Here is a 27227-nt window from a genome sequence, read left to right on the forward strand (position 1 = left end):
CACGACAACTGGCTGTTCACCCTCCCTTTTCAGAATATCCTGCACCCGCTCCGAGACATCCTTGACCCTTGCACCAGGGAGGCAACATACCATCTTGGTTGCGGCTGCAGAAACCTCTATCTATTTCCCTAACAATTGAATCCCCTATCACTATCGCTCTCTCACTCTTTTTCCTGCCCTCCTGTGCAGCAGAGCCACCCACGGTGCCATGAACTTGGCTGCTGCTGCCCTCCCCTGATGAGTCAACCCCCTCAACAGTACCCAAAGCGGTGTATCTTGCAGGGGGATGACCACAGGGGACCCCTGCACTACCTTCCTTGCACTGCTCTTCCTGTTGGTCTTCCATTCCCTATCTGGCTGTGGACCCTTTACCTGCGATAAGACCAACTCACTAAATGTGCTATTCACATCATTCTCAGCATCGTGGATGCTCCAGAGTGAATCCACCCGCAGCTCCAGCGCCACAATGCGGTCCGTCAGGAGCTGGAGGCAGATACACTTCCCACACACATAGTCGGCAGGGACACCGGAAGCGTCCCTGACTTCCCACATAGTACAGGAGGAGCATAACACGTGTCCGAGCTCTCCTGCCATGCCTTAACCCTAAGATTAACTTAAATTGGCAACAACAATGCTAAAGGTTACTTACTGATATAGAAAAGAAAAAGAAAAATTACTTACCAATCATCAGCCAATCACTTACCCCCTTGGCTGTGATGCCACCTTTCGATTTCTTTCTACTTCTTTTTGCCTCCCTGCTGCAGCTGCATCAGCTGGGCTCCGACGTCCCCGGACTCCCTGCTGCTCGCACTCCCACCTCTCTGACTCCCTGCTGGGCCTTTTGAAGGCCGCCGACGTCCCCGGACTCCCTGCTGCTCGCACTCCCGCCTCTCTGACTCCCTGCTGGGCCTTTTGAAGGCCGCCAACGTCCCCGGACTCCCTGCTGCTCGCACTCCTGCCTCTACGACGCGTTGGGCCTTTTGTAGGCCTTCAACGTGCCCGGACTCCCTGCTGCCACCACTCCCGCCTCTCCGACACATTGGGCCTTTTGTAGGCCTCCGACGTCCCCGGACTCCCTGCTGCTCGCACTCCCATCTCTCCAATGCGTTGGGCCCGTTCTTGGGTAAAATGTTCCTTGTGGTTGTAGATGCGTACTCCAAGTGGATTGAATGTGAGATAATGTCAGCTAGCATGTCTGCTGCCACCAGGAAAGCCTGCAGGCCATGTTTGCCACACACAGCTTACCCGATGTCCTGGTGAGCGACAACGGGCCATGTTTTACCAGTGCTGAGTTCAAAGAATTCATGACCCGTAACGGGATCAAACATGTCACATCTACCCCATTTAAAACAACGTCCAATGGTCAGGCAGAGAGAGCAAGGCTTAAAAAGGGTAACTGAAGGCTCACTGCAGACTCGCCTATCCCGAGTCCTGCTTAGCTACCGCACGAGACCACACTCACTCACTGGGATCCCACTTACTGAACTGCTCATGAAAAGAGCACTTAAGACAAGGCTCTCGTCAGTTCACCCTGACCTATATGAACAGGTAGAGAGCAGGCGGCTTCAACAAAGTGCTTACCATGATAGTGCAAATGTGTCACGCGAGATTGAAGTCAATGATCCTGTATTTGTATTAAATTATGGACAAGGTCCCAAGTGGCTTCCCGGCACTGTCATGGCCAAAGAGGGGAGCAGGGTGTTTCAGGTCAAACTTTCAAATGGACTCATTCACCGGAAACACTTGGACCAAATCAAACTCAGATTCACGGACTGCCCTGAGCAACCTACCTTGGACCCTACCTTTTTTGATCCCCAACACACACACATCAGTGGCAACCAACACCATGGTTGACCACAAAGCAGAACCCATCATCCACAGCAACCCTGCAGGGCCCAACACACCAGGCAGCCCAGCAAGGCCAGCTGCACAACAGCCCAGTGAGGGCCCAACAAATGATTCAACAACACCAGCTTTCACACCGAGACGATCAACCAGGGCAAGAAGGGCCCCAGATCGACTCACATTGTAAATAGTTACACTATTGACTTTGCGGGGGGGGAATGTTGTTATATATGTGGACTTGTATTTATTCTGTACAGCCACCAGAGGGCTCATCCCCCGGAGTCCCAAGGGATCCCATAATCCCTTGGGAGCACAGGTTGGAGAGGCACTCTGGAGACCTGCAATAAATGACTACAGTCACACTTTACTTTGAGCTCACAGTGTTCAGTCTGACTCTTTCTCCATACACAACAAGATGCAGGAAGAATGTTCCTGATGTTGGGGAAGTCCAGAACTAGGGGTCACAGTCTAAGGGTAAGGGGTAAGCCATTTAGGACCGAGATGAGGAGAAACTTCTTCACTCAGAGAATTGTGAACCTGTGGAATTCTCTACCACAGAAAGTTGTTGAGGCCAGTTCGTTAGATATATTCAAAAGGGAGTTAGATGTGGCCCTTACAGCTAAAGGGATCAAGGGGTATGGAGAGAAAGCAGAAACGGGGTACTGATGTTGCATGATCAGCCATGATCATATTGAATGTGGGTGCAGGCTCGAAGGGCCGAATGACCTACTCCTGCACCTATTTTCTATGTTTCTATGTTTCTAACTCCACTTTCCTGCACTATCCCCATATCCCTTGATTCCCTTAATATCCAAAAATCTATCGATCTCTGAGTTGAATATACTCAAAGACTGTGCCTCCACAGCAGTCTGGGGTAGAGAATTCCGAAGATTCACCACCCTGAGTGAAGAAGTTTCTCCTCATCTCAGTCCTAAATGGCGGACCCCTTATTCTGAGACTGTGACCCAATGTTCTAGCCTCCCCAGCCCGGGGGAAACACCCTCCCTGCATCTATCCTGTCAAGCCTTGTAAGACTTTTATATGTTTCAATGAGATCACCTCTCATTCTTCTAAATTCTAGACAATATAGGCCCAGTCTACTCAATCTCTCCTCATAGGACAATCCCCCCATCCCAGGAATCAGTCTGGTGAACCTTCGTTGCACTCCCTCTATGGTAAGTATATCCTTCCTCAGGTAAGGAGACCAAAACTGTGCACAATACTCCAGGTGTGGTCTCACCAGGGCCCTATATAATTACAGTAAGACGCCTTTACTCTTATACTCAAATCCTCTTGTAATAAAGGCCAACGTACCATTTGCTTTAATCACTTGCTGTACCTGCAGGTTAACTTTCAGTGATTGGTGTACAAGGACTCCCAGGTTCCTCTGAACACCAATATTTCCCAATCTTGCACCATTTAAAAAATACTTTGCTTTTCTATTTTTCCTACCAAAGTGGATAACTTCACATTTCTCCACATTATATTCCATTTGCCATGTTCTTGCCCACTCACTCAGCCTGTCTATATCCCCTGAAGCTTCTTTGCATCCTCCTCACAACTTACATTTCCACTTAGCTTTGTATCATCAGCAAACTTGGATATATTACATTTGGTCTCGTCATCCAAATCATTGCTATGGATTGTGAATAGCTGGGGCCCAAACATTGATTCTTGCAGTACCCCACTAGTTACAGCATGCCAACCCAAAAATGACCTGTTTATTCCTACTCTCTGTTTTCTGTCCGTTAACCAATTCTCAATCCATGCTAGTATATTACCCCCAATCCCATGAGCCCTAATTTTGTTTAACAATCAAAAATTGGTGAAGGTCCCCGCCCGCCCAAGTGTCGCCCAAAGGACCACCGATGGCCACCGAGGTACCTGACGATACTTTGGGAGCCCATTCATCAAAAAGGTCCTTGAAAGGGCGGCGGACAGCAAAAGAGGGACTCACGCTGCCAATCTGGACGGCAACCGGTGGGAACTCCCAATCTCGGCGGCAAAAACGCTTGCCGCGCAAGTGCCGCCGAGGATGGAGTCAGGCCCACAGAGGGTCGAAGACTTGAAAAGCAAAATCATCAGAAAAAAACATCGGAACACCTTCAGGGGACCCCATCCAGGTAAGTCGTTGTAAAGAAAACATTTTAAAAATGTTTACTAAGCTTTTTTTTCAGCTCTTCATACTCACCGTTGGGGATAGAGCAGCCTCCAGCCAGCGGTCCTTCCCCGTTCTGGCGCCGACTCCTGCCTGCATCTCGGCGGGCGGGAGGTCAGTTGCACCACACGGCCATCTGCTGATGTCAGCGGGCGGTTCCTGGCGGTTCTCCCCTCCCGCCCGCTCCAGACCAAATGTAAAGTGGCAGTGGGCGCAACTTCAAGAGGAATGTCGGCGGAAGTGGGTGGCAGTTGACGGCACTGGGCGGTAAGGCCATCAGTTTTGTGCCCCTTGTGTGGCACCTTATTGAAGGCCTTCTGAAAATCCAAATACACCACATCAACTGGTTACCCCTTATCTATTCTGCTAATTACAACCTCAAAAAACTATCAACAGATTTGTCAAACAACATTTCCCTTTCATAAATCCATGTTGACTCTGCCCAATCCTATTATTGTTTTCCTTGAAGCATCTACACTGAAGACGTGTTTCAAGTCTAGTTTCAACTTTCTCAACCAGTCTTTGCCCATGAGGGTTGGTCTGTTGTAGCTCACTACAATAATTGGCAGCTTTACTGACTGGCCATTGTGTTAAACTCTACATTCCATTTGTCCACATGTATCTAGGATTTCTCTGGAATAGGTTTTTGACTCTACGGTACTCTTTCTAAGTGGTATTTGATTAAACTTACTCTCATATGTGATCTTTCTCATGATAGAACAGTCCTCCACCGTATTGATACACATATTGCTCGTTGATCAATTCACTGAACTGCTCTCACCGACATGCTTTTGACCTAGCTTCACAGCTTTAGGTTCTGCAGTGGCTTTGTGTCTGTAGACCTCAGCTGTACTAGTCACTTGAGTTGGACGGAGCTCCCTAGGATTCTTAAACACCATTTCGATAGATAGGGCAATTTTCCATGCTATGTCAAACGTTAGGTTCGGAGTGTTCAGTAACTTGGACTGTATGCGCTCATCCACCAGTCCCCACACAAACTTACCTCACAACGCACCATCCAAAAATGTGCCGAAGTTGCAATGCAAAGACAGGTTCTTAAGAACAATGTGCTCACTGATGGTTTCACTTTGCTTTTGGTTTCCGGTACCAAACTTCTAGCTCTCTGCTATTTCTAATGGCTTTGGGTCGAAATGGCCCTCAAGTTTCTCGACAATGTCTTCAAATGATGCATCCTTTGCTTTCCCTGACGCGAGTAGGTTTGTCAATGTTCCGTAGACATCTGGCTCGATCCCCGTTAGATAAATTGCTTTCTTCTGTTCAAAAATTACTTTATTTTGAGTTTGAACATTCTCATCTGCACCTTCGGTCTCAATAATGTTATCGGCTCTAAAAACATCTCCATCCTCTCAGTGTAAGAACTGAATAGTTCACGAGCTCAGTCATACAGTCCGAGGCTTCCGATGGATCCCCTAGATACGGCCATGATTGTCCCAATCCCGTCGAACAGCGACTCAGCGCGCTACCTGTGTACCTGTGAGAATCAGCGCCACTGTTGCTGTGTATACAGATATGTGAAGGCGAAGCACAGAGGATTCTGCGTGAGCATTAATGGTGAACATCACAAAAATTCAGTTTAGGTGTTACAAGTTCACCTTAAACTTTTCCACTCGAAGTCTGAACACTGTGTCCTTCCCTGATCCCTAAAAATGACTTTGGGTTCTCATCCTCGTCCCCAAAATGTGATATATGTGGAAGGAACAACGTTGAGTTGCTAGTCCATGTGCTTGCTTTTATTAGGCCAGAGCGAACTGAGCATGCTCATAACAAACCATGTGATAATACATTACAATGGTGATGAGGGTTGTGGGACTGTAGGTGTATTGGGGCTGGGAACAATTGTTCAGGTGAGTGCTTATGGATAAGTTTCTCTCTAAGAGCTCTGGCAGTGAGGGGCACTGGTGGTCGATGTTACTCCTGCTGTTCCTCCTCTTTCTCTTCCTCCTGCTACTCTTCCTCCTACTCCTCCCAAACAATCCAGGCAGCGGAAGTGTTGTTTGTGCCCCCCAACCTTTTGCCCGATGATGTTTTTGGTGGCTGCATGGTTCTCGATGTCCGCCAGCTGTGCAGCTGTCACAGGAGTCATGAGCTATATGTTGAGAGGATACCCCTGATCACCCAGTAGCCAACCTCTGACCTGACAGACTGGTTGGAATAAAGGCCGCACAGAGGACTTGCGTAAGATGAGTCATGACTGGTGCCAGGAAACTGGGCACAGACCTGCCTGATGAACTGCCTGTGGTCGCAAACAAGCTGGACATTGACGGACTGAAATCTCTTTCTATTGAGAAAGATGCCAAGCTGGTGATGGGGAGCACACATTGTGGGTGCAGTCATCGGCATCTTGGAACCTGGGGAAACATGCAATTCAGACGAAGTCGAGTGCTGTCTAATCCTGCTTCACTGTCCATAGCAAAGGAGCTGTGGGTGGTTTTGTGGTGGAGCGCCTCAGTGATCTCCCTGTACAGTGGTGGACACCAAACCGGATATGAGGTAGATGTCATGTGCTGCAGCCTGTAAGGAGCTTGTTACGTAAAAGTTAAGAGCCACGGTGACATCCTACAGCAAGCATAGGACCCTTATTTGATTATCATAAGAACCTTTTAAATACTTCCGGCACCCCCTGGATGTCTACAGAGGATATAGCAGTGCTGCACTTCCAACATGGAATGAGTGTGTGCATGCCCCCCACCATGTTGGGTCCCGAGGCACCTGTTTTGTGCCTGTAAAATGGGTGCAGCATTATCAAGTTTCTAGGTCTAGGTCTCTGAGCTCTGGATCCCTAAGCTCCTTAGCCAAGCCAGGCATTTCTCAAGCTGAGCAGCTTGTTAGTTTTCCAGGTCCTCATCATCATGCTAGTGCTTGATGCTTCACCCAATGGAAACCCATTCTGCCTGCCAACTTCTCCCACAGTATGTGTCTCTGGGCTGATGCTGGAGCAGGAAAGACTCAATGATGGAGTTGCTGAGGATGAGGCAAGAGTTTTGCAGCTAAAAGTACCCGACAGGTTCTGCTCTTCCAAACCATTTCCTTGGATGTTAGAAACACAAAAGCTTCTTTAGCTGTGTGATTAGTCAAATGGCTTCTTGAAGAGATCATGGCTAAATTATTACCCATTTAAATCTTTTCATAGTCCACATGAAGCTTAGCCAACTGAGCTCTTCCCTGCTCTACCTTCACCAACCTGCTCTTGGCACTTCCACTCTTCCTTCCTTCCTGTGTCCCATCCAACCAGCTCTGAAGCTTCCCACTCCTGCCCACTTATTTTGGGAAGTGGTGTTTCTTTGCCTCTGGCAAAGAGAGAACACAGTGATGAAGGAATCTGAGCCGCAGTTACACCAGTTGTCGGTATCCATATCGCATTATTAGTGCAGACCACCCTTTAAATATTGGCCGGCACAGCCTCCTTGTAGCAGGCAGTGTGACTTTAGAGCTAATCGGGTATATTGTTAGTTTCGGAAGTTGTTTGTGAGCAGTGCACGTTTCCTTTCACCCAGTTAATGGCATAGAGGGCATGATGGGGAAAGTGTCTCCATCATCCCGACAGGATGTGTGTGGTCAGCCATGTGCAGTCATTAAACCTCTTCCTACACCATATGGCGATGGTACTAACTTGCCTCTTCCACTTGTCCTCGTAATGTTTACCACCCGCCTGCCCTCAGTCTCCAAGAATGAGTAAAACCTCAATCAAAGCATCAGAAAATCTGGGAGTCCTTCCTACTGCTGACTCCCCCAGCCCCCAGACTGCTCCTTCCAGACACATTCTGACACATTCACTTTTCCAAAAGATGTGCCCCTTTTAATTAACTGCAGCATTGTTTAAATGCCTCCAAGTGATGGTAAACCAATTAACAGCAGTGTTACTATCATAACCTCATCCCCCGTAATGAGCGCCACTTCAATAAACTTCAGCGGGTTTGTGGCAGGATCACATGGGCAGATCTTCCCACCACTGACCCACCAGTCAAGGGGAAATCCATTCCATCATGTCAAATAAAGATTCTGGATCCATGCCATATTGTCTGATGAAAATGTTAGCTCAGGTTACTTTGCTGTGCCCCTATGCTGACATTGATGCAGGGTTCAATTCCCAGAAAACCATCAACCCTTTCCCTCACCCCATCCACTGTACATTCATCGCTGCCATGAAAGCTGGGATAGGCCTGTCTCTATAGCGATTTCTTGAAATGCCACGTCAGGAATTACCTGCAGGCATTAGATTGTGATTGTGGAGTGGGATATCACCGTGTCACTCATGAGGTCTCATCAAGGGCACGTGTTGGCGGGCCTGAATTGTTCAGTTGCATTAGGAGTGTTAGAATTCTATGTTAATGCTCAGTTGGTTTCTTTCCCAATAGGAGGTGTACATCATGTTCGTTATTGGCCCAATCTGGAACAATCACAGAAGCAAAAAATTCTTGTTAATGCTACTAATGTTAATCGGCTGTTTCGTGAGGGTAAAGTCATTTTAGAAATGTACATACCAGTGCTGGACTTAAACACTGTCCAGGAAAAAATCTCACCCAAGATCAGAGTGACATCACCAAAAGACCCTATAAAATGCAGTTCAATTTTTGATTTATCTGATCATGAACTAAAGACAGTTCTGAAAGCTCTGGATTTATCACACATAATAGAGAAGGATTACAAGGCCATCTTCAAGGAACAAGTGGAAACTGCATTTAAGTGTCTTAATGCACTGCAATTCAGCACTGCTGGTCAATTTAAAAACCGTTCTGGAAATCAAAATCTGGATGTGGAAACGGTGAAGAGACATTCACTTGCCCTGCAACTGTGCTTCCTACTGGCTGCAAGGACAGGTGAGCAAAAGGTCGGGGTGTAACCGCTCCAGCTCCTGGAGCAATATGCCCATTGAACGGGTAGCTGCTTCTAGTTCATGTGGTGAAATGGCTGCTTATACCTGAGAAATAAACTCACGGTATATTGATCATCTTCTCGTTTCTCAAGTTTCCCAAGTGATTTGTTGCAGGCAGCAGATAAGATCTTAATTTTAAAAGAAAGGCAGGTGTCAGTGAAACTGTCAGATTGTCATAGAAACCCAACTGGTGCACCAATATACTTTCACTGTAAATATTGACAGGAATGAGTACTTCTGTGCATGCGCATAGAAGCAGAATCTGGGGAGTCTGAAAACCATTTGGCCCGGAGTGTATGCACACTTGATGTTCGACCACATATACGTTTGGAGCCTCGGGAATGAAGCACATTATCTCTCAACTTGCTATTGTTTTCTGCCAGATTTCGGCTTGCCTGGAGAAGGTCAGGAGATCAGTGTGTGTGTGGGGGGGAGGGGGGTGAAGGACAAGCGATCAGAGGGGGGAAGAGTGAGAGATGATAGGACAAAAGATTGAAGGAAGGAGAAGGACAAAAGATCTAGAAGGGAGATCAGGAGACCGGAGGGGGGAAGGACGTGATCGGTGACTTAAATCAGGCAGGATTTACAGAAAGAGAAACCAAGTTAACGTTTCAAGTTCTGATGAAAGGTCATCGAGCTGAAAGGTTGACTCTGTCTCTCCACAGATGCTGCCTGACCCGCTGAGTATTTCCAGCATTATATGTTATATCATTCAGCTGATGATTGGGAGGAGATCGACAGGACAGGCCGTCTGTGGCCACGCTAGGCATAGCTAGTTTTTCTAGGTGCCCTTCACATTAATAGGTAGATGCCATTGTCAGGGCTGCACTGCAGCAGCTTGGCTCGGGGAGAAGCAAGCTCAGATGCATGGGTCTTGTGCACTTCACCTGGGATATTGTCACAGCCCCAGGGCCTGCGCTGTGTCCAGTGCACTGGTCACTTCCCCATTGCATGTGGACTGTACCCATGGAAATAATCTTTCACTATTTTAAAAAAGGGGAGGGGGATAAACCCGGCACCTATAGGCCAGTCGGCCTCACAGCGGTGGTGGGGAAACTGTGGGGAGACAATAATCCAGGACAAATGTAGTTAGCATTTGTGCTAATAAATGAAGGTCAGCGTGGATTTGTTAAAAGCAAATCGTGTTTGAGTAACTTGATTGAGTTCTTTGATGAAGTAAAACTGAAGTCAATGGGAATCAGGGGGAAAACTCTCCACTGGCTGGAGTCATACCCAGCACTAAGGAAGATGGTTGTGGTGGTTGGAGGTCAGTCATCACAGCCCCAGGACATCGCTGCAGGAGATCCTCAGGCAGTGTCCTAGGCCCAACCATCTTCAGCTGCTTCATCGATGACCTTCCCTCCATCATAAGGTCAGAAGGCCAATGAGAAAAGTGTTGGACAGCGAACTTGGAAGTGATAAAGGCCTGAATGAGGGTTTCAGCAGTGGGGGTGAGGTAGGGATTAAGGGTGATGATATTTCAGACGTACAATTAGATATATTAGTGATGGACTAGATGTGAGGATTGACAGACAGTTCAATGCCAAGCGGCTGGGCAGGGGAATGAAATCAGGACACATTGGGGAGGGAAAGGACAGTGTCAGTGAGCAGCAGGGGAGAGGGATGGAGTCAGGGTCAGAGGAGGAGGGAGATGGAGTCAGGGTCCGTGAAGGAGGGAGATGGGGTCGGGAGAGGAGGGAGATGGAGTCAGGGTCAGCGGAGGAGGGAGATGGAGTCAGCGGAGGAGGGAGATGGAGTCAGGGAATAGCAAGAGAAGGAATTGGTGTCGTGGAGCATTGGAGCAGTAGAGCAGTGGAGAAGGATGGGGTTAGAATCAAGTATCCAGATTCTGAATATGAAACACAGGTTCAATTTATGCCAAAGTTCCATGATAAAGTCAACTGGTTTGGGGAGGAGACTGTTGCAAAGAATGATCAGATAATTGCAGTCTGCACAGGGTGCTCTACATTCAGTTCCTTGGTGACCTACCAGAAGTGTTCTCCAGCATTCTGTGGAGGTTGGCAGACCAGTCTCAGAAATCGAGATTCCATAAACCCAAATGTCACAGCTCTGAAATTAAAGCCACATGTTTATGATACTTGATGGCAGCCAACTCCACAGCTCCAGTTAATTGCCTTTAGTGATTGATGTATTTCTGATTTTCAGATAGTGCCAGCCATGGAGTAGGGGCGCTGATCTACCAGAATGATTGCTTTGTAAGTACTTGATGTACATTTACACACATTTATTGTATTTTTTGCTCATTTGAAAGGTCAACCCTTTCCCTGGCACACAGGTTGTACTTTAATTCCATGGTACTCTAATTTTATTAAAACCTTGAGACAGATTTGAACATAAGAAATAGGAGCAGGAGTAGGCCATTCTTCCCTCGAGCCTGTTCCGCCATTTAATAAGGTCATGGCTGATCCGATCATGCACTCAGGTCCACTTCCCTGCCCACTCCCCGTAACCCCTTATCCCCTTATCGGTTAAGAAACTGTCTATTTCGGTCTTAAATTTATTCAATGTCCCAGCTTCTACAGCTCTCTGAGGCAGCGAATTCCACAAATCTACAACCCTCTGAGAGAAGAAATTCCTCTTCATCTCAGTTTTAAATGGGAGGCCCCTTATTCTAAGATTATGCCCCCTAGTTCTAGTCTCCCCCAGCAGTGGAAACATCCTCTCTGCATCCACCTTGTCAAGCCCCCTCATAATCTTATATGTTTCGTTAAGATCACCTCTCATTTTTCTGAATTCCAATGAATAGAGGCCCAACCTACTCAACCTTTCCTCATAAGTCAACCTCCCTCATCTCCGGAATCAACCGAGTGAACCTTCTCTGAACTGCTTCCAAAGCAAGTATATCCTTTCATAGATATGGAGACCAAAACTGTACGCAGTATTTCAGTTGTGGCCTCACCAATACCCTGTATAAATGTGGCAAGTCTTCTCTGCTTTTATACTCCATCCCCTTTGCAATAAAGGCCAAAATTCCATTGGCCTTCCTGATCACCTGCTGTACCTGCATACCAACCTTTTGTGTTTCATGTACAAGTACCCCCAGGTCCCACTGTACTGCAGCACTTTGCAATTTTTCTCCATTTAAATAATAACTTGCTCTTTGATTTTTTTCTGCCAAAGTGCATGACCTCACACTTTCCAACATTATACTCCATCTGCCATTTGGCTGCGCTGATAAAACAACTATGATCATTTTACAGGTGGGAATCGGCTACAATGGTTTTCCAAGAGGGAATCGCTGCAGTCAGTATCTTCCACACTGCCAGGAGCTTGACGAAAGGGCTTGTCAGTCACGGAAAGGCGACAGTAAAAAGAAGCAAAAAGCCGCTGGATCACCGGGACAGAGCACAGACCTTCTCATCTGTGCTGAGGCTAATGCTCTTTACTTCAGGTAAATGGGGGCTGAATTCACCAGCGACAGTAATTCCACTGCTCTCCTCTTACAGAGAGCGACCTACCAAGCGACTTACAGGGCAACAACAACTTGCACTTGTATAGTGCCTTTAACATAGTAAAACATCCCAAAGTGCTTCACCGGAGCGTTATCAGACAAAGTTATACACTGAGCCACAGAAGGAATTATTATAAAAGCTTGATAAAAGAGGTAGATTTTAAGGAGCATCTTAAAGGAGGAGGAGAGAGGCAGAGAGGTTTAGGGAGAGAATTCCAGAGCTCAGGGCCTAGACAGCTGAAGGCATGGATGGCGACAATGGTGCAAAGGAAATCAGGGATGCATGAGGCCAGAATTGGAAGAACACAGAGTTGTAGGTCTTAAGGAGGTCCCTGAGATGGGGATGGGTGAGGCCATTTAGGGATTTGAACGCAAAATCTGTGGCATTGCTGGACCGAGCAAAGAGTAGGAGTAAATGGGAACTTTTCAGAATGGCAGGCAGTGACTAGTGGGGTACCGCAGGGTTCTGTGCTGGGGCCCCAGCTGTTTACATTGTACATTAATGATTTAGACGAGGGGATTAAATGTAGTATCTCCAAATTTGCAGATGACATTAAGTTGGATGGCAGTGTGAGCTGCGAGAAGGATGCTATGAGGCTGCAGAGTGACTTGGATATGTTAGGTGAGTGGGCAAATGTATGGCAGATGAAGTATAATGTGGATAAATGTGAGGTTATCCACTTTGGTGGTAAAAACAGAGAGACAGACTATTATCTGAATGGTGACAGATTAGGAAAAGGGGAGGTACAACGAGACCTGGGTGTCAAGGTACATCAGTCATTGAAGGTTGGCATGCAGGTACAGCAGGCGGTTAAGAAAGCAAATGGCATGTTGGCCTTCATAGCGAGGGGATTTGAGTACAGGGGCAGGGAGGTGTTACTACAGTTGTACAGGGCCTTGGTGAGGCCACACCTGGAGTATTGTGTACAGTTTTGGTCTCCTAACTTGAGGAAGGACATTCTTGCTATTGAGGGAGTGCAGCGAAGGTTCACCAGACTGATTCCCGGGATGGCGGGACTGACCTATCAAGAAAGACTGGATCAACTGGGCTTGTATTCACTGGAGTTCAGAAGAATGAGAGGGGATCTCATAGAAACGTTTAAAATTCTGATAGGTTAGATGCAGGAAGAGTGTTCCCAATGTTGGGGAAGTTCAGAACCAGGGGTCACAGTCTAAGGATAAGGGGTAAGCCATTTAGGACCGAGATGAGGAGAAACTTCTTCACCCAGAGAGTGGTGAACCTGTGGAATTCTCTACCACAGAAAGTTGTTGAGGCCAATTCACTAAATATATTCAAAAAGGAGTCAGATGTAGTCCTTACTACTCGGGGGATCAAGGGGTATGGCGAGAAAGCAGGAAGGGGGTACTGAAGTTGCATGTTCAGCCATGAACTCATTGAATGGCGGTGCAGGCTCGAAGGGCCGAATGGCCTACTCCTGCACCTATTTTCTATGTTTCTATGTTTCTATGAGAGCCAGTGTAGGTCAGCGAACACAGGGGTGAAGGGTGCATGGGACTTGGTGCAAGTTAGGATATGGGTAGCATAGTTTTGTATGAGATGAAGTTTACAGAGAGTGGAAGATGAGAGTCCAGCCAGAAGAGCATTGGAATAGTCGAGTTTGGAGGTAACAAAGTATGGATGAGGGTTTCAGCAGCAGATGGGCTGAGGCAAGGGTGGGGACGGGTGATATTACGGAGGTGAAAATAGGTGGTCTTGGTGATGGAGAGGATACGGGGTCGAAAGCTCAGCTCAGGGTCAAATAGGACGCCAAGGTTGCAAACAGTCTGCTTCAGCCTGAGACAGTGGCCAGGGAGGGGGATTGAATCAGTAACAAGGGAACAGAGTTTGTGGCAGAGGCTGAAGACAAGGGCTTTAGTCTTCCCAATATTTATTTAGTGGAGATTTTGGCTCATTCTTTGGTAGCTTGGCCCTCGAAGTCAGCATCTGTGCCCTCTGCAGCTGGACTAGTGTGTGACCTCGCCCTCCGACGAGCTGACACCCGTGGCATGCTGTCCTCTTGCCCTTGCTTCCGCGCAGTTGTACTTGATGAGTCAGCATGTATAGACACCTCCTCGAACCTAAGCTCGAACCTAACCTCGAACCAAAGCTCGAACCTAACCTCGAACCTAAGCTCTAAAGTCCGCGTGCTGCCAATATCTGAGTTGGTGCTTGCAAGAGTCAGATCCAGTGTCGGAGCATCTTGTGGAAGGATGAGCTTCCTCCACTGACTGAGGGCCATTGACATTCTGAGCAGCTGAAATGAAAGAAAGGGTCAATGGTTAGCGTGTGGTGTGAGGGCGAGCAGAAAGACATTGGACAGATCTCGCTTCCCCTCTCAGTGTGATGCCAGTGCTGGAGGTCCCATTTCTATGATACACTGATGGTTTGCATATTTGTGTGAAGACTTGAGCACCTATTGTAGACTGAAAATTGAGTGCAGTACTGAGCCAGCGCAGGAGAATGGTGAACGGGAGGGAGAGGCACGGGAGGGAGGGGCACGGGAGATTGGTGCATGGGAGGAAGGGGCGTGGGAGGGAGGGGCACAGGAGAGAGGGGCATGGGATGGAGGGGCACAGGCGAATGGTGCACGGGAGGGAGGGGCATGGGAGATTGGTGCACAGGAGGGAGGGGCACGGGAGATTGCTGCACGGGAGGGAGGGGCACGGGAGGGAGGGGCAGGGAGGGAGGGGCACGGGAGGGAGGGGCACGGGAGATTGGTGCACAGGAGAGAGTGGCACGGGAGGGAGGGGCACGGGAGATTGATGCACAGGAGGGAGGGGCACGGGAGGGAGGGACACGGGAGATAGGTGCACGGGAGGAAGGGGCACAAGAGGGAGGGATACGGGAGATAGGTGCACGGGAGGGAGGGGCACAGGAGGGAGGGATATGGGAGATAGGTGCATGGGAGGGAGTGGCACGAGAGGAAGGGGCACGGGAGGGAGGGACACGGGAGGGAAGGACTCGGGAGGGAGGGACACGGGAGATAGGTGCATGGGAGGGAGTGGCACGAGAGGAAGGGGCACTGGAGGGAGGGACACGAGAGATTGGTGCATGGGAGGGAGTGGCACGAGAGGGAGGGGCACGGGAGGGAGGGACACGGGAGGGAAGGACTCGGGAGGGAGGGACACGGGAGATAGGTGCATGGGAGGGAGTGGCACGGGAGGGAGGGGCACGGGAGGGAGGGGCACGGGAGATTGGTGCACAGGAGGGAGGGGCACGGGAGGGAGGGGCACGGGAGGGAGGGACACGGGAGGGAAGGACTCGGGAGGGAGGGACACGGGAGATAGGTGCACAGGAGGGAGTGGCATGGGAGATAGGTGCACGGGAGGGAGTGGCACGGGAGATTGGTGCACAGGAGGGAGTGGCACGGGAGATTGGTGCACAGGAGGGAGGGGCACGGGAGGGAAGGACTCGGGAGGGAGGGACACGGGAGATAGGTGCACGGGAGGGAGTGGCACGGGAGATTGGTGCACAGGAGGGAGGGGCACGGGAGGGAGGGGCAGGGAGGGAGGGGCACGGGAGGGAGGGGCACGGGAGATTGGTGCACGGGAGGGAGGGGCACGGGAGGGAGGAAGGGGCACGGGAGGGAGGGGCACGGGAGATTGATGCACAGGAGGGAGGGGCACGGGAAGGAGGAGCACGGGAGGGAGGTGTAATATACTTGGGTAGAACAAATGAAGGACAGAGACATGATGAGTTGCGAGACCATGTGCTTGGTTTTTGGCCCAGAGTGAACTGAACATGCTCATACTAAATCATGTGACAAACCATGTGATAATGCATTATACCGCTTTCCCTTTTAAAACAATGTATGTATTCTCCTCTCAAATACAACACCCAGCTTTCCCAGCATTACATGCACCACGTAACAAAAACTCCCGGCTTTTTTTCTTTTAAATGAACGACAAATCCAGTTTAATGACCGGTTTGCAGAGCCTTCCTGATCTCCGTACAGAAGGTTTTGGTGTTGAACCAATTTTCGGGCTGTTTTGTTTTGGTTCCGAACTCAAAGATGATCCTGTTTCTATCTCAGACTTGTTTGAACCTGGTACTTCAATGTATGTGTTCATGATCATGTGGTTCAAGATCACTGCCCAATCCAGGCCATAAACAAAGCAATTGATTTTATACTGACGATCACTGGATGGTCAGTATGAAGTATGGCCAGAATTCTAGTTCTCAAAGCAGTAGGTATCATCACTCTGTTTCCCCACTTGATACAACCTTGCTCACTAGACAATTCAGTACAACGGTTATGGAACGGTTTCAATTCTGTATCCATACACTGACCGGTCCGTCCATTCAAGGTGTTTCCATACACTCTTTTCTGTACTGAGTCCTTTTGAGTTTCATCTGCAATCTCCGTTGCATTCACGGGAAAGTCTTTGTCAACTGCAGCAAGCGTGAAAATCGCACGTTCACTCCCAACACACGAATCCTCATGTGGCAACCTGGACACGGCATCTGCGATTGCTTCTGCTTGTCCATTCCACATGTCTCTAGGATTTCTCCGCAGTAGGTTTTTAACTCTACGGTACTATTTGTAAATGACATTTGATTAAACTTACTCTCATATCTGTCCTTACTCATGATGGAGCAGTCTGCCGTTGTGTCGATACATGTATTGCTCGTTGATCAACATTTTTGTACCAAAGTCTTTCTGACGACTGCTAGCATTACCACTAGTGTCATAGATATGGTAGATGCCCAATTCTTCAACGTCACGTATGTTCACTTCAATATTGTGAACCCCTCTCTTTTATTGTCACTGCTTTGCATTGCCACTAGAATGGTTCTTACTTCCTGCTCTGACAGCTGTTGTAATATGGCCTTGCTTCTGGCAGTGAAAAAACTTTGCATTTCTGTATTGGCAGGACTGTGGTGAGTGATTTCCACTGCAGCGATAACAATTCACTAAGCTGCACTCGCGGACTGGCCTTTGCCTCTGTCTCACAGCTTTAGTTTTGGCGGTGGCTTTGTGACTGCAGGCTGCACACATCACTTGAGCTTGAACATTCTCATCTGCACCTTCGGTTTCAATAATGTTATTGGCCCTAAAAAACATTCCATCCACTCATTGTAAGAACTGAATGGTTCTCGAGCTTGGCCGAGGCTTGCCATGAATCCCATAGGTGCGGCCATGATTATCCCGATCCCATCGAACAGTGACTCAGCGAGCTACCTGTGTACCTGTTAGAATCAGCGCCGCTGTTGCCATGGATACAGACACATGAGGGCGAAGCACAGAGGATTCTGCATCAGCATTAACGGTAAAACATGGCAAAAATGCAGTTTAGGTGTCATCAATTCATCTTAAACTTTTCCATTCGAAGTTTGAAAACTGTGTCCTTCCCACCCAAGGCTGGAGTTGAACTGAGACGGTCAACTCGGGAGCTTAAAACACCGGACCGTCTCAATTTGTAAAAGACTGTTAATATCTCAGAGGTGGGTATTGTCATGTATGTACTTTCGGGATCACTAGCCACTAGATGGCATCACTGTTTGAGGCCATTGGGCTGCACGCAAGTCTGTGCAGCCCAAGTATAAAAGGCCAGCCATTTTGTATATTAATCAGTTTGGGCCTTAATAAAGCAGAGCCAAGGTTATACCTCTTGGAGTTAAACAGTACTCAGTCTAACAGTTATTGCATACACAACAGCCTTGAAGGGAGTGTAGTGTAGGTTAACAGAATGATACCCAGACTTCAAGGGTTAAGTTATGAGGAGAGATTACATAAACTAGGGTTGTATTCCCTAGAATTTAGATAGTTAAGGGGTGATCGGATCGAAGTTTTCAGGATATTAAGAAGACCAGAGTGGGTAGATATTGAGACACTATTCCCGCTGGTTAGGGAGTCCAGGACTGGGGGGCAGAGTCTAAACATTAGAGCCAGACTTTGAGTAGTGAAATTAGGAAACACTTCGACACACAAAAGGTGGTAGAAGTTTGGAACTCTCTTCCGCAAACAGCAATTGATGCTACTTTAAATTGGAGATTGATAGCGTTTTGTTAACCAAAGGTATTAAGGAATATGGAGTTAGAGCGCAGGTCAGAGAATGGCGAAACAGGCTCGAGGGGCTGAATGACTACTCCTGTTCCTATGTTTCTATATTAATATCGGGGCCATGTTCTCTGGATTATTCATCCAGGCCTCGAGATTACTAGTCATACCCATACCTCGGTAACAACAGTCACCGTAATTCAGCAACAAGTTAATTGGACAACATATTTTGGGGCAAAGCAGAATTCTTTGAGGACCTAACAGACATGGTCGATGGGTGTCGTGTGCATGGACTTTAGGAAAGCCTCGGACATCCACCACATGGGAGATTATTGGAGAAGATTGTGGGAATTGGATATGGGGCTCCCTCTACACTGTCCCATCAAACACTCCCAGGGCAGGTACAGCACGGGTTAGATACAGAGTAAAGCTCCCTCTACACTGTCCCATCAAACACGCCCAGGGCAGGTACAGCACGGGTTAGATACAGAGTAAAGCTCCCTCTACACTGTCCCATCAAACATTCCCAGGGCAGGTACAGCATGGGTTAGATACAGAGTAAAGCTCCCTCTACACTGTCCCATCAAACACTCCCAGGGCAGGTACAGCACGGGTTAGATACAGAGTAAAGCTCCCTCTACACTGCCCCATCAAACACTCCCAGGGCAGGTACAGCATGGGTTGGATACAGAGTAAAGCTCCCTCTACACTGTTCCATCAAACACTCCCAGGGCAGGTACAGCACAGGTTAGATACAGAGTAAAACTCCCTCTACACTGCCCCATCAAACACTCCCAGGGCAGGTACAGCATGGGTTAGATACAGAGTAAAGCTCTCTCTACACTATCCCATCAAACACTCCCAGGGCAGGTACAGCACGGGTTAGATACAGAGTAAAGCTCCCTCTACACTGCCCCATCAAACACTCCCAGGGCAGGTACAGCATGGGTTAGATACAGAGTAAAGCTCCCTCTACACTGTCCCATCAAACACTCCCAGGGCAGGTACAGCACGGGTTAGATACAGAGTAAAGCTCCCTCTACACTGTCCCATCAAACACTCCCAGGGCAGGTACAGCACGGGTTAGATACAGAGTAAAGCTCCCTCTACACTGTCCCATCAAACATTCCCAGGGCAGGTACAGCATGGGTTAGATACAGAGTAAAGCTCCCTCTACACTGTCCCATCAAACACTCCCAGGGCAGGTACAGCACAGGGTTAGATACAGAGTAAAGCTCCCTCTACACTGTCCCATCAAACACTCCCGGGGCAGGTACAGCACGGGTTGGATACAGAGTAAAGCTCCCTCTACACTATCCCATCAAACACTCCTGGGGCAGGTACAGCACTTTCTCATTGTGGCAAAGATAATGGGCTCAGTAGTGAGGGGCATCACACCCCTGTCTGTACTGCTCAAGTGATCTTGCTGCTTACCCTCATTTCAGATTCTGCCAATAATTCTCCGATGGTTAACTCGCTCCAGTTAAGTTTCAAATAAAACAAATGTAAATATTTTGCTGTAATTTGTGTTTGCACTCCAGGACTGAAAGATGGCTGAAGGATGCCGTGATATACAGCAGCAGTTACCCCTGTGACGAGTGCATGGCTTTAATTAAAGCAACCAAAGGCATCACACACATCATCTGTGTCCCACCCAAAGATGCTGGATTGATTAGTTGTCCAGAAGACATCATTCTCTATACGGTAAGTGGCAGTAGTAACAAGGAACTGCATGTACTCAGGATCCCTGAACAATTCTTTAAAGAAATGATTTACTCAGTGTCCTGATCAGTGGGAAGGTGAAGCCCCGAACCATGATAGGCTGAGCCAGATGGGCCACATGCTCCCAGCTCAGTTCCCAGCCACTGCTCAGGAAGCTGATCTAGTAAGCCAGATACATCCACGTGGAGCAGGAGGAGAAACATGGGAGCACGCTCTACCCACACTCCTCTTATGGACCTCCATGTACTGGGTACAGAGTGGCACTGCCATGTTGAAGGATGGATGCTCCAATTGAAATCTTAGGGGGAGGAGGTACGATCAAGAGCTATGGTACTCATCACTTCGAGACATAGCTCAGTGCACTGTACAGGAGCTGGAAGCAAAATGAGTGGGGGGGGAGGGCGCGGGGAGAATGGAAGCAGGTCAGGAGGGCAGCAGAAGAAGAAAGGCCAAAGAGGAGGCTTGTGAAGGAAGGAAGGGTGGTGACACAGCCAAAAGATGCTGAGGGGGGAGTTCCATTGCGGTGTTTAGTGGATGATGGAGCAATCACTGATGGTGGAACAGGGAACCAGAGATAGGCTCATGTCAGAGGGCTAGACAGATCACACTGGGACAGAGAGTTAGACAGGTCACACTGGGACAGAGAGTTAGACAGGTCACACTGGGACAGAGAGCGAGACAATCACACTGGGACAGAGAGTTAGACAGGTCACACTGGGACAGAGAGTTAGACAGGTCACACTGGGACAGAGAGCGAGACAATCACACTGGGACAGAGAGCTAGACAGATCACACTGGGACAGAGAGTTAGACAGGTCACACTGGGACAGAGAGCTAGACAATCACACTGGGACAGAGAGCTAGACAGGTCACACTGGGACAGAGAGCTAGACAGGTCACACTGGGACAGAGAGCTAGACAGGTCACACTGGGACAGAGAGCTAGACAGATCACACTGGGACAGAGAGCTAGACAGATCACACTGGGACAGAGAGTTAGACAGATCACACTGGGACAAAGAGCTAGACAGGTCACACTGGGACAGAGAGTTAGAAAGTCACACTGGGACAGAGAGCTAGACAGGTCACACTGGGACAGAGAGCTGAGGGGATCATACAGTGACAGAGTTAGACAGATCACACTGGGACAGAGAGCTAGACAGATCACACTGGGACAGAGAGCTAGACAGATCACACTGGGACAGAGAGTTAGACAGATCACACTGGGACAGAGAGCTAGACAGATCACACTGGGACAGAGAGCTAGACAGGTCACACTGGGACAGAGAGCTAGACAGGTCACACTGGGACAGAGAGCTAGACAGGTCACACTGGGACAGAGAGCTAGACAGGTCACACTGGGACAGAGAGCTAGAGAGGTCACACTGGGACAGAGAGCTAGACAGGTCACACTGGTACAGAGAGTTAGACAGGTCACACTGGGACAAAGAGTTCGACAAATCACACTGGGACAGAGAGCTCGACAGGTCACACTGGGACAGAGAGTTAGACAGATCACACTGGTACAGAGAGTTAGACAGATCACACTGGGACAGAGAGTTAGACAGATCACACTGGGACAGAGAGCTAGACAGGTCACACTGGGACAGAGAGCTAGACAGATCACACTGGGACAGAGAGCTGGGGAGATCATACAGTGACAGAGAGCTAGACAGATCACACTGGGACAGAGTCCCCTTTCTCCTCTTACCTTTCTCCTCTCCCCTTCCCTTCCACTCTCCACTCTCCCCTCTATCCCCTCTCCTCTTCCCTCTCAACTATTTACAATTCATATTATTGACTTGGATGAAGGGTGTATCGTAGCCAAATTTGCTGATGATACAAAGATAGGTGGGAGGCCGTAAAGAATCTACAAAGGGATATAGACAGGCTCAGCGAGTGGGGAAAAATTTGGCAGAAGGAGTATAATGTGGGAAAATGTGAGGTTATCCACTTTGGTAGGAAAAATAAAAAAGCTAATGATTATTTAACTGGGGAGAGATTACAAAATGCTGAGGTACAGAGGAACCTGGGAGTTCCTTTTTTTAAATTTGTTCACGGGATGTGGGTGTCGCTGGCAAGGCCAGCATTTATTACCCATCACTAATTGCCCTTGAGAAGGTGATGGTTTGTTGCCTTCTTGAACCGCTGCAGCCCGTGTGGTGAAGGTGCTCCCACAGTGCTGTTAGGGAGGGAGTTCCAGGATTTTAACCCAACGACGATGTTGGAACGGCCGATATATTTCCAAGTCAGGATGTTGTGACTTGGAGGAGGAAAATGGAGGTGATGGTGTTCCTATGTGCCTGCTGTCCTTGTGCTTCTAGGTCGTGGGTTTGGGAGGTGCTGTTGAAGAAGCCTTGGCGAGTTGCTGCAGTGCATCTTGTAGATGGTACACACTGCAGCCACGGTGCGCCGGTGGTGAAGGGAGTGGATGTTTAAGATGGTGGATGGGGGGCCAATCAAGTGGCTGCTTTGTCCTGGATGGTGTTGAGCTTCGAGTGTTGTTGGAGCTGCGCTCATCCAGGCAAGTGGAGAGTGTTCCATCACACTCCTGACTTGTGCCTTGTAGATGGTGGAAAGGCTTTGGGGAGTCAGGAGGTGAGACACTCGTCTCAGAATACCCAGCCTCTGACCCGCTCTTGTTGCCACAGTATTTATGTGGCTGATTCAGTTAAGTTTCTGGTCAATGGTGACCTCCAGGATGTTGATGGTAGGAGATTCAGCGATGATAATGTCATTGAATGTTAAGACTCTCACTTGTTGGAGATGGTCATTGCCTGGCACTTGTGTGGCGCGAATGTTACTTGCCACTTATCAGCCCAAGCCTGAATGTTGTCCAGGTCTTGCTGCATATGGGCACAGACTGCTTCATTATCTGAGGAGTTGCGAATGGAACTGAACACTGTGCAGTCAACAGCGAACTCCCCACTTCTGACCTTATGATGGAGGGAAGGTCATTGATGAAGCAGCTGAAGATGGTTGGGCCTAGGACACTGCCCTGAGGAACTCCTGCAGCGATGTCCTGGGGCTGTGATGATTGACCTCCAACCACCACAACCATCTTCCTTTGTGCTGGGTATGACTCCAGCCAGTGGAGAGTTTTCCCCCTAATTCCCATTGACTTCAGTTTTACTCGGGCTCCTTGATGCCACACTCGGTCAAATGCTGCCTTGATGTTGAGGGCAGTCACTCTCACCTCACCTCTGGAATTCAGCTCTTTTGTCCATGTTTGGACCAAGGCTGTAATGAGGTCTGGAGCCAAGTGGTCCTGGCGGAACCCAAACTGAGCATCGGTGAGCAGGTTATTGGTGAGTAAGTGCCGCTCGATAGCACTGTTGATCACACCTTCCATCACTTTGTTGATGTTGAGAGTAGACGAATGGGGCAGTAATTGGCCGGATTGGATTTGTCCTGCTTTTTGTGGACAGGACATACCTGGGCAGTTTTCCACATTGTCGGATAGATGTCAGTGTTGTAGCTGTACTGTACATGAAACACAAAAAGTTAGCATGCAGGTACAGCAAGTATCAGGAAGGCAAATGGAATGTTTACCTTTATTGCAAGGGGGATTGAGTATAAAAGCAGAGAAGTCCTGCTCCATCTGTACAGGGTATTGGTAAAGCCCTGGAGTACTGCGTACAGTTTTGGTCTCCTTATTTAAGGAAGGATATACTTGCATTGGAGGCAGTTCAGAGAAGGTTCACTAGGTTGATTCCTGAGATGAAGGGGTTGTCATATGAAGAAAGATGAAGAAAAATAGATACAAATGGGTTTGATCTGACGTGGTTTTAAGGTGACCAGGACTGGGAACTAAATATTCAGGGGTATTTGACAATTCGGAAGGACAGACAGAAAGGAAAAGGAGGTGGGGTAGCACTCTTAATAAAGGATGGGATCAGTGCGTTAGTGAGAAACAATATTGGCTCAGAGGATCAAGATGTTGTATCAGTTTGGGTGAAGATAAGGAATAATAAAGGGAAAAAGTCGCTGGTGGGTGTAGCCTATAGGCCCCCTAACAGTAGCTACATTGTTGGATGGAGTATAAATCAAGAAATAATGGAGGCTTGTAATAAAGGAACAGCAATAATCATGGGCGATTTTAACCTTCATATTGATTGGACAAAGCAAATTGGTCAGGATAGTCTTGAGGAGGAGTTCATAGAGTGTATCTGGGATAGTTTCCTTGAACAGTACGTTGCAGAACCAACCAAGGAGCAGGCTCTCTTAGATCTGGTACTGTGTAATGAGGCAGGATTCATTAATGATCTCGCAATAAAGGATCCTCTAGGAATGAGTGACCATAATATGGTTGAATTGAAATTCAGTTGGAGGGCGAGAAAGTTGGTTCTCAAACCAGTGTCCTGATCTTAAATAAAGGAGACTACAAAGGTATGAGGGCAGAGTTTCCTAAAGTGGACTGGGAAAATAGACTAAAGTATGGGACGGTTGATGAGCAGTGGCAGACATTTAACTCGCAACAAAAATATATCCCAATGAGAAGGAAAGACTGTAAGAGAAGGGATAATCATCCGTGGCTAACTAAGGAAATAAGGGAGGATATCAAATTGAAAACAAGGGCATACAATGTAGCCAAGACTAGTTTTTGTGACTGGAAGGCTGTTTCCAGTGGGGTTCTGCAGAGCTCAGTACCCTTACTTTTTGTAGTATATATTAATGATTTAGACTTAAATATGGGGACACGATAAAGAAATTTGCAGATGATACAAATATTGGCTGTGTGTTTGACAGTGAGGAGGAACGCTCTAGACTGCAGGAAGTTATTGATGAACTGGTCAGTGGCAAATGAGATTCAATCCGGACATGTGTGAGATAATGCATTTGGGGAGGGGCAACAAGGCAAGGGAATACGCATTAAATGGGAGGACACTGAGAGATGTGGAGGGACCTTGGAGTATATGTCCACAGATCCTTAAAGGTAGCAGGACAGGTCGATAAGGTGGTTAAAAAGGAATATGGAATGCTTTCCTTTATTAGCCGAGGCATAGAATACAAGAGCAGGGAAGTTATGCTTGAACTGTATAAAACACTAATTAGGCCACAGCTGGAGTACTGCGTGCAGTTCTGGTCACCACATTACAGGAAATATGTGATTGCACTGGAAAGGGTGCAGAGGAGATTTACGAGGATGTTGCTTGGGTTGGAAAACTTTAGCTATGAGGAAAGGTTGGATAGGCTGGGTTTGTTTTCCTTGGAACAGAGGAGGCTGAGGGGAGATTTAATTGAGGTGTATAAAATTATGAGGGTCCTAGATAGAGTGGATAGGAAGGACCTATTTCCCTTAGCAGAGGGGTCAACAACCAGGGGGCATAGATTTAAAGTAATTGGTAGGAGGATTAGACGGGAAATGAGGAAACATGTCTTCACCCAGAGGGTGGTGGGGTCTGGAACTCACTGCCTAAAAGGGTGGTAGAGGCAGAAACCCTCATCACATTTAAAAAGTACTTGGATGTGCACTTAAAGAGCTGTAACCTATAGACTACGGATCTAGTGCTGGCCTCCTTCTGTATCATAATTTTTCGATGATTCTTTATCTCTAACTTTTCCCAGTTCTGACAAAAGGTCATCGATCTGAAACATTAACTCTTTTCTATCTCCACAGATGCTGCCTGACCTGCCGAGTATTTCCAGCTTTTTCTGCAATTATTCTGGTCCTTCTGCCCTGACAATTCCAATATTTACCTATAGAGGGAGCGCTAGAGCTGCTATCCTGGCAATTCCAATATTTACCTGCAGAAGGAGCACTGGAGGTCCTGTCCGAGAGCTCTGGAGCTAACAATTCCAATATTTACCTGCAGAGGGAGCACTGGAGCTCCTGTCCTACCAATACTTACCTGCAGAGAGAGCTCTGGAGCTCCTGTCTTGACAATCCCAATGCTTACCTGTAGAGGGAGCATTAGAGGTCCTGTCGTGACAATTCCAATATTTACCTGCAGAGGGAGCACTGGAGCTCCTGTGCTAACAGCTTACAGTGGTTTGATTATCCAATACTTTGCGTTATAGTTGAGGTATTTCTGTTACTCTGATTCTCCATTGATTGTGTTGTATTTGTTGCTGACTTTTTTTAAATTCATGTCCTCCTTTCTCCCTCTCCAGTGGGAACAAGATTTGGGCATCACAGGTAAGACCTGCAGACAAAAGTGGGGAGGAGGGTGTGGGACAGGGAAGGGTGATACCAAGGCTCAGTGTGGGCACCAATGGGTGGTGATACCGGGTCTAAAGTAATCATATGCAACTCTCCGCTCCAGAAGAGTGGGTCCAACAGCTTCAGCAGCAGTCTGGTTCCTGGCTCAAGTTTTATGCTCCTGGGCTAGAGCACATGTATCTTATTGTGACTTCCAACATCCCCACAACTGATTCTGCAAACCCCCTGGATCTCCTTTCTCACTGAAATACCTCCATCGTTGCGTCCTCCGATACTCTACCCTTCAAATAGCTTCTGGACTGTAACTCTGGGCTACCTGCTATTGTCTGCACTCTGTTCCCCATTTATTACCAGAATATGCGTATTCTAATAATTGCCACATTACCAGGCCTGTGTAACTTGAGATTTCCCTGTGTCGATTTGAATACACATTTTGGCTGCCACTCCAGACTCGAGCCAATCACTTCTATTTACACTTTTTTCTCCCCCTTTTTACTTCTTTTATCTTTATCCCTCCTAGGCTCCTGTCTCATAGAAACATAAAAACATAGAAAATAGGTGCAGGAGCAGGCCATTCGACCCTTCGAGCCTGCACCACCATTCAATAAGATCATGGCTGATCATTCCCTCAGTACCCCTTTCCTGCTTTCTCTCCATACCCCTTGATCCCCTTAGCCGTAAGGGCCATATCTAACTCGCTCTTGAATATATCCAATAAACTGGCATCAACAACTCTCTGTGGTAGGGAATTCCACAGGTTAACAACTCGCTGAGTGAAGAAATTTCTCCTCATGTCAGTCCCAAATAGCTTACCACTTATCCTTAGACTGTGTCCCCTGGTTCTGGACTTCCCCAACATCATGAACATTCTTCCTGCATCTAACCTGTCCAGTCCCGTCAGAACTTTATATGTTTCTATGAAATTCCCTTCTCATCCTTCTAAACTCCAGTGAATACAGGCCCAGTCGACCC

The 27227-nt window shown here is 47.9% G+C and overlaps 1 protein-coding gene across 1 annotated transcript in view; it reads left to right on the plus strand.

Moving 5' to 3' along the window:
- LOC139281569 (uncharacterized) overlaps window positions 1-27227 on the plus strand; it is a 111181-nt gene that overhangs the window by 69671 nt on the left and 14283 nt on the right. The window contains exons 12-16 of the mRNA XM_070901727.1: window positions 8380-8841; window positions 11064-11113; window positions 12119-12309; window positions 19913-20075; window positions 26207-26231. Coding sequence (XP_070757828.1) covers window positions 8380-8841; window positions 11064-11113; window positions 12119-12309; window positions 19913-20075; window positions 26207-26231 — 891 coding nt within the window. The remainder of the gene's footprint in view (window positions 1-8379; window positions 8842-11063; window positions 11114-12118; window positions 12310-19912; window positions 20076-26206; window positions 26232-27227) is intronic.

The sequence above is a fragment of the Pristiophorus japonicus genome, chromosome 15 (genome assembly GCF_044704955.1).
Source record: "Pristiophorus japonicus isolate sPriJap1 chromosome 15, sPriJap1.hap1, whole genome shotgun sequence".
In the NCBI taxonomy this organism is placed as follows: Eukaryota; Metazoa; Chordata; class Chondrichthyes; family Pristiophoridae; genus Pristiophorus; species Pristiophorus japonicus.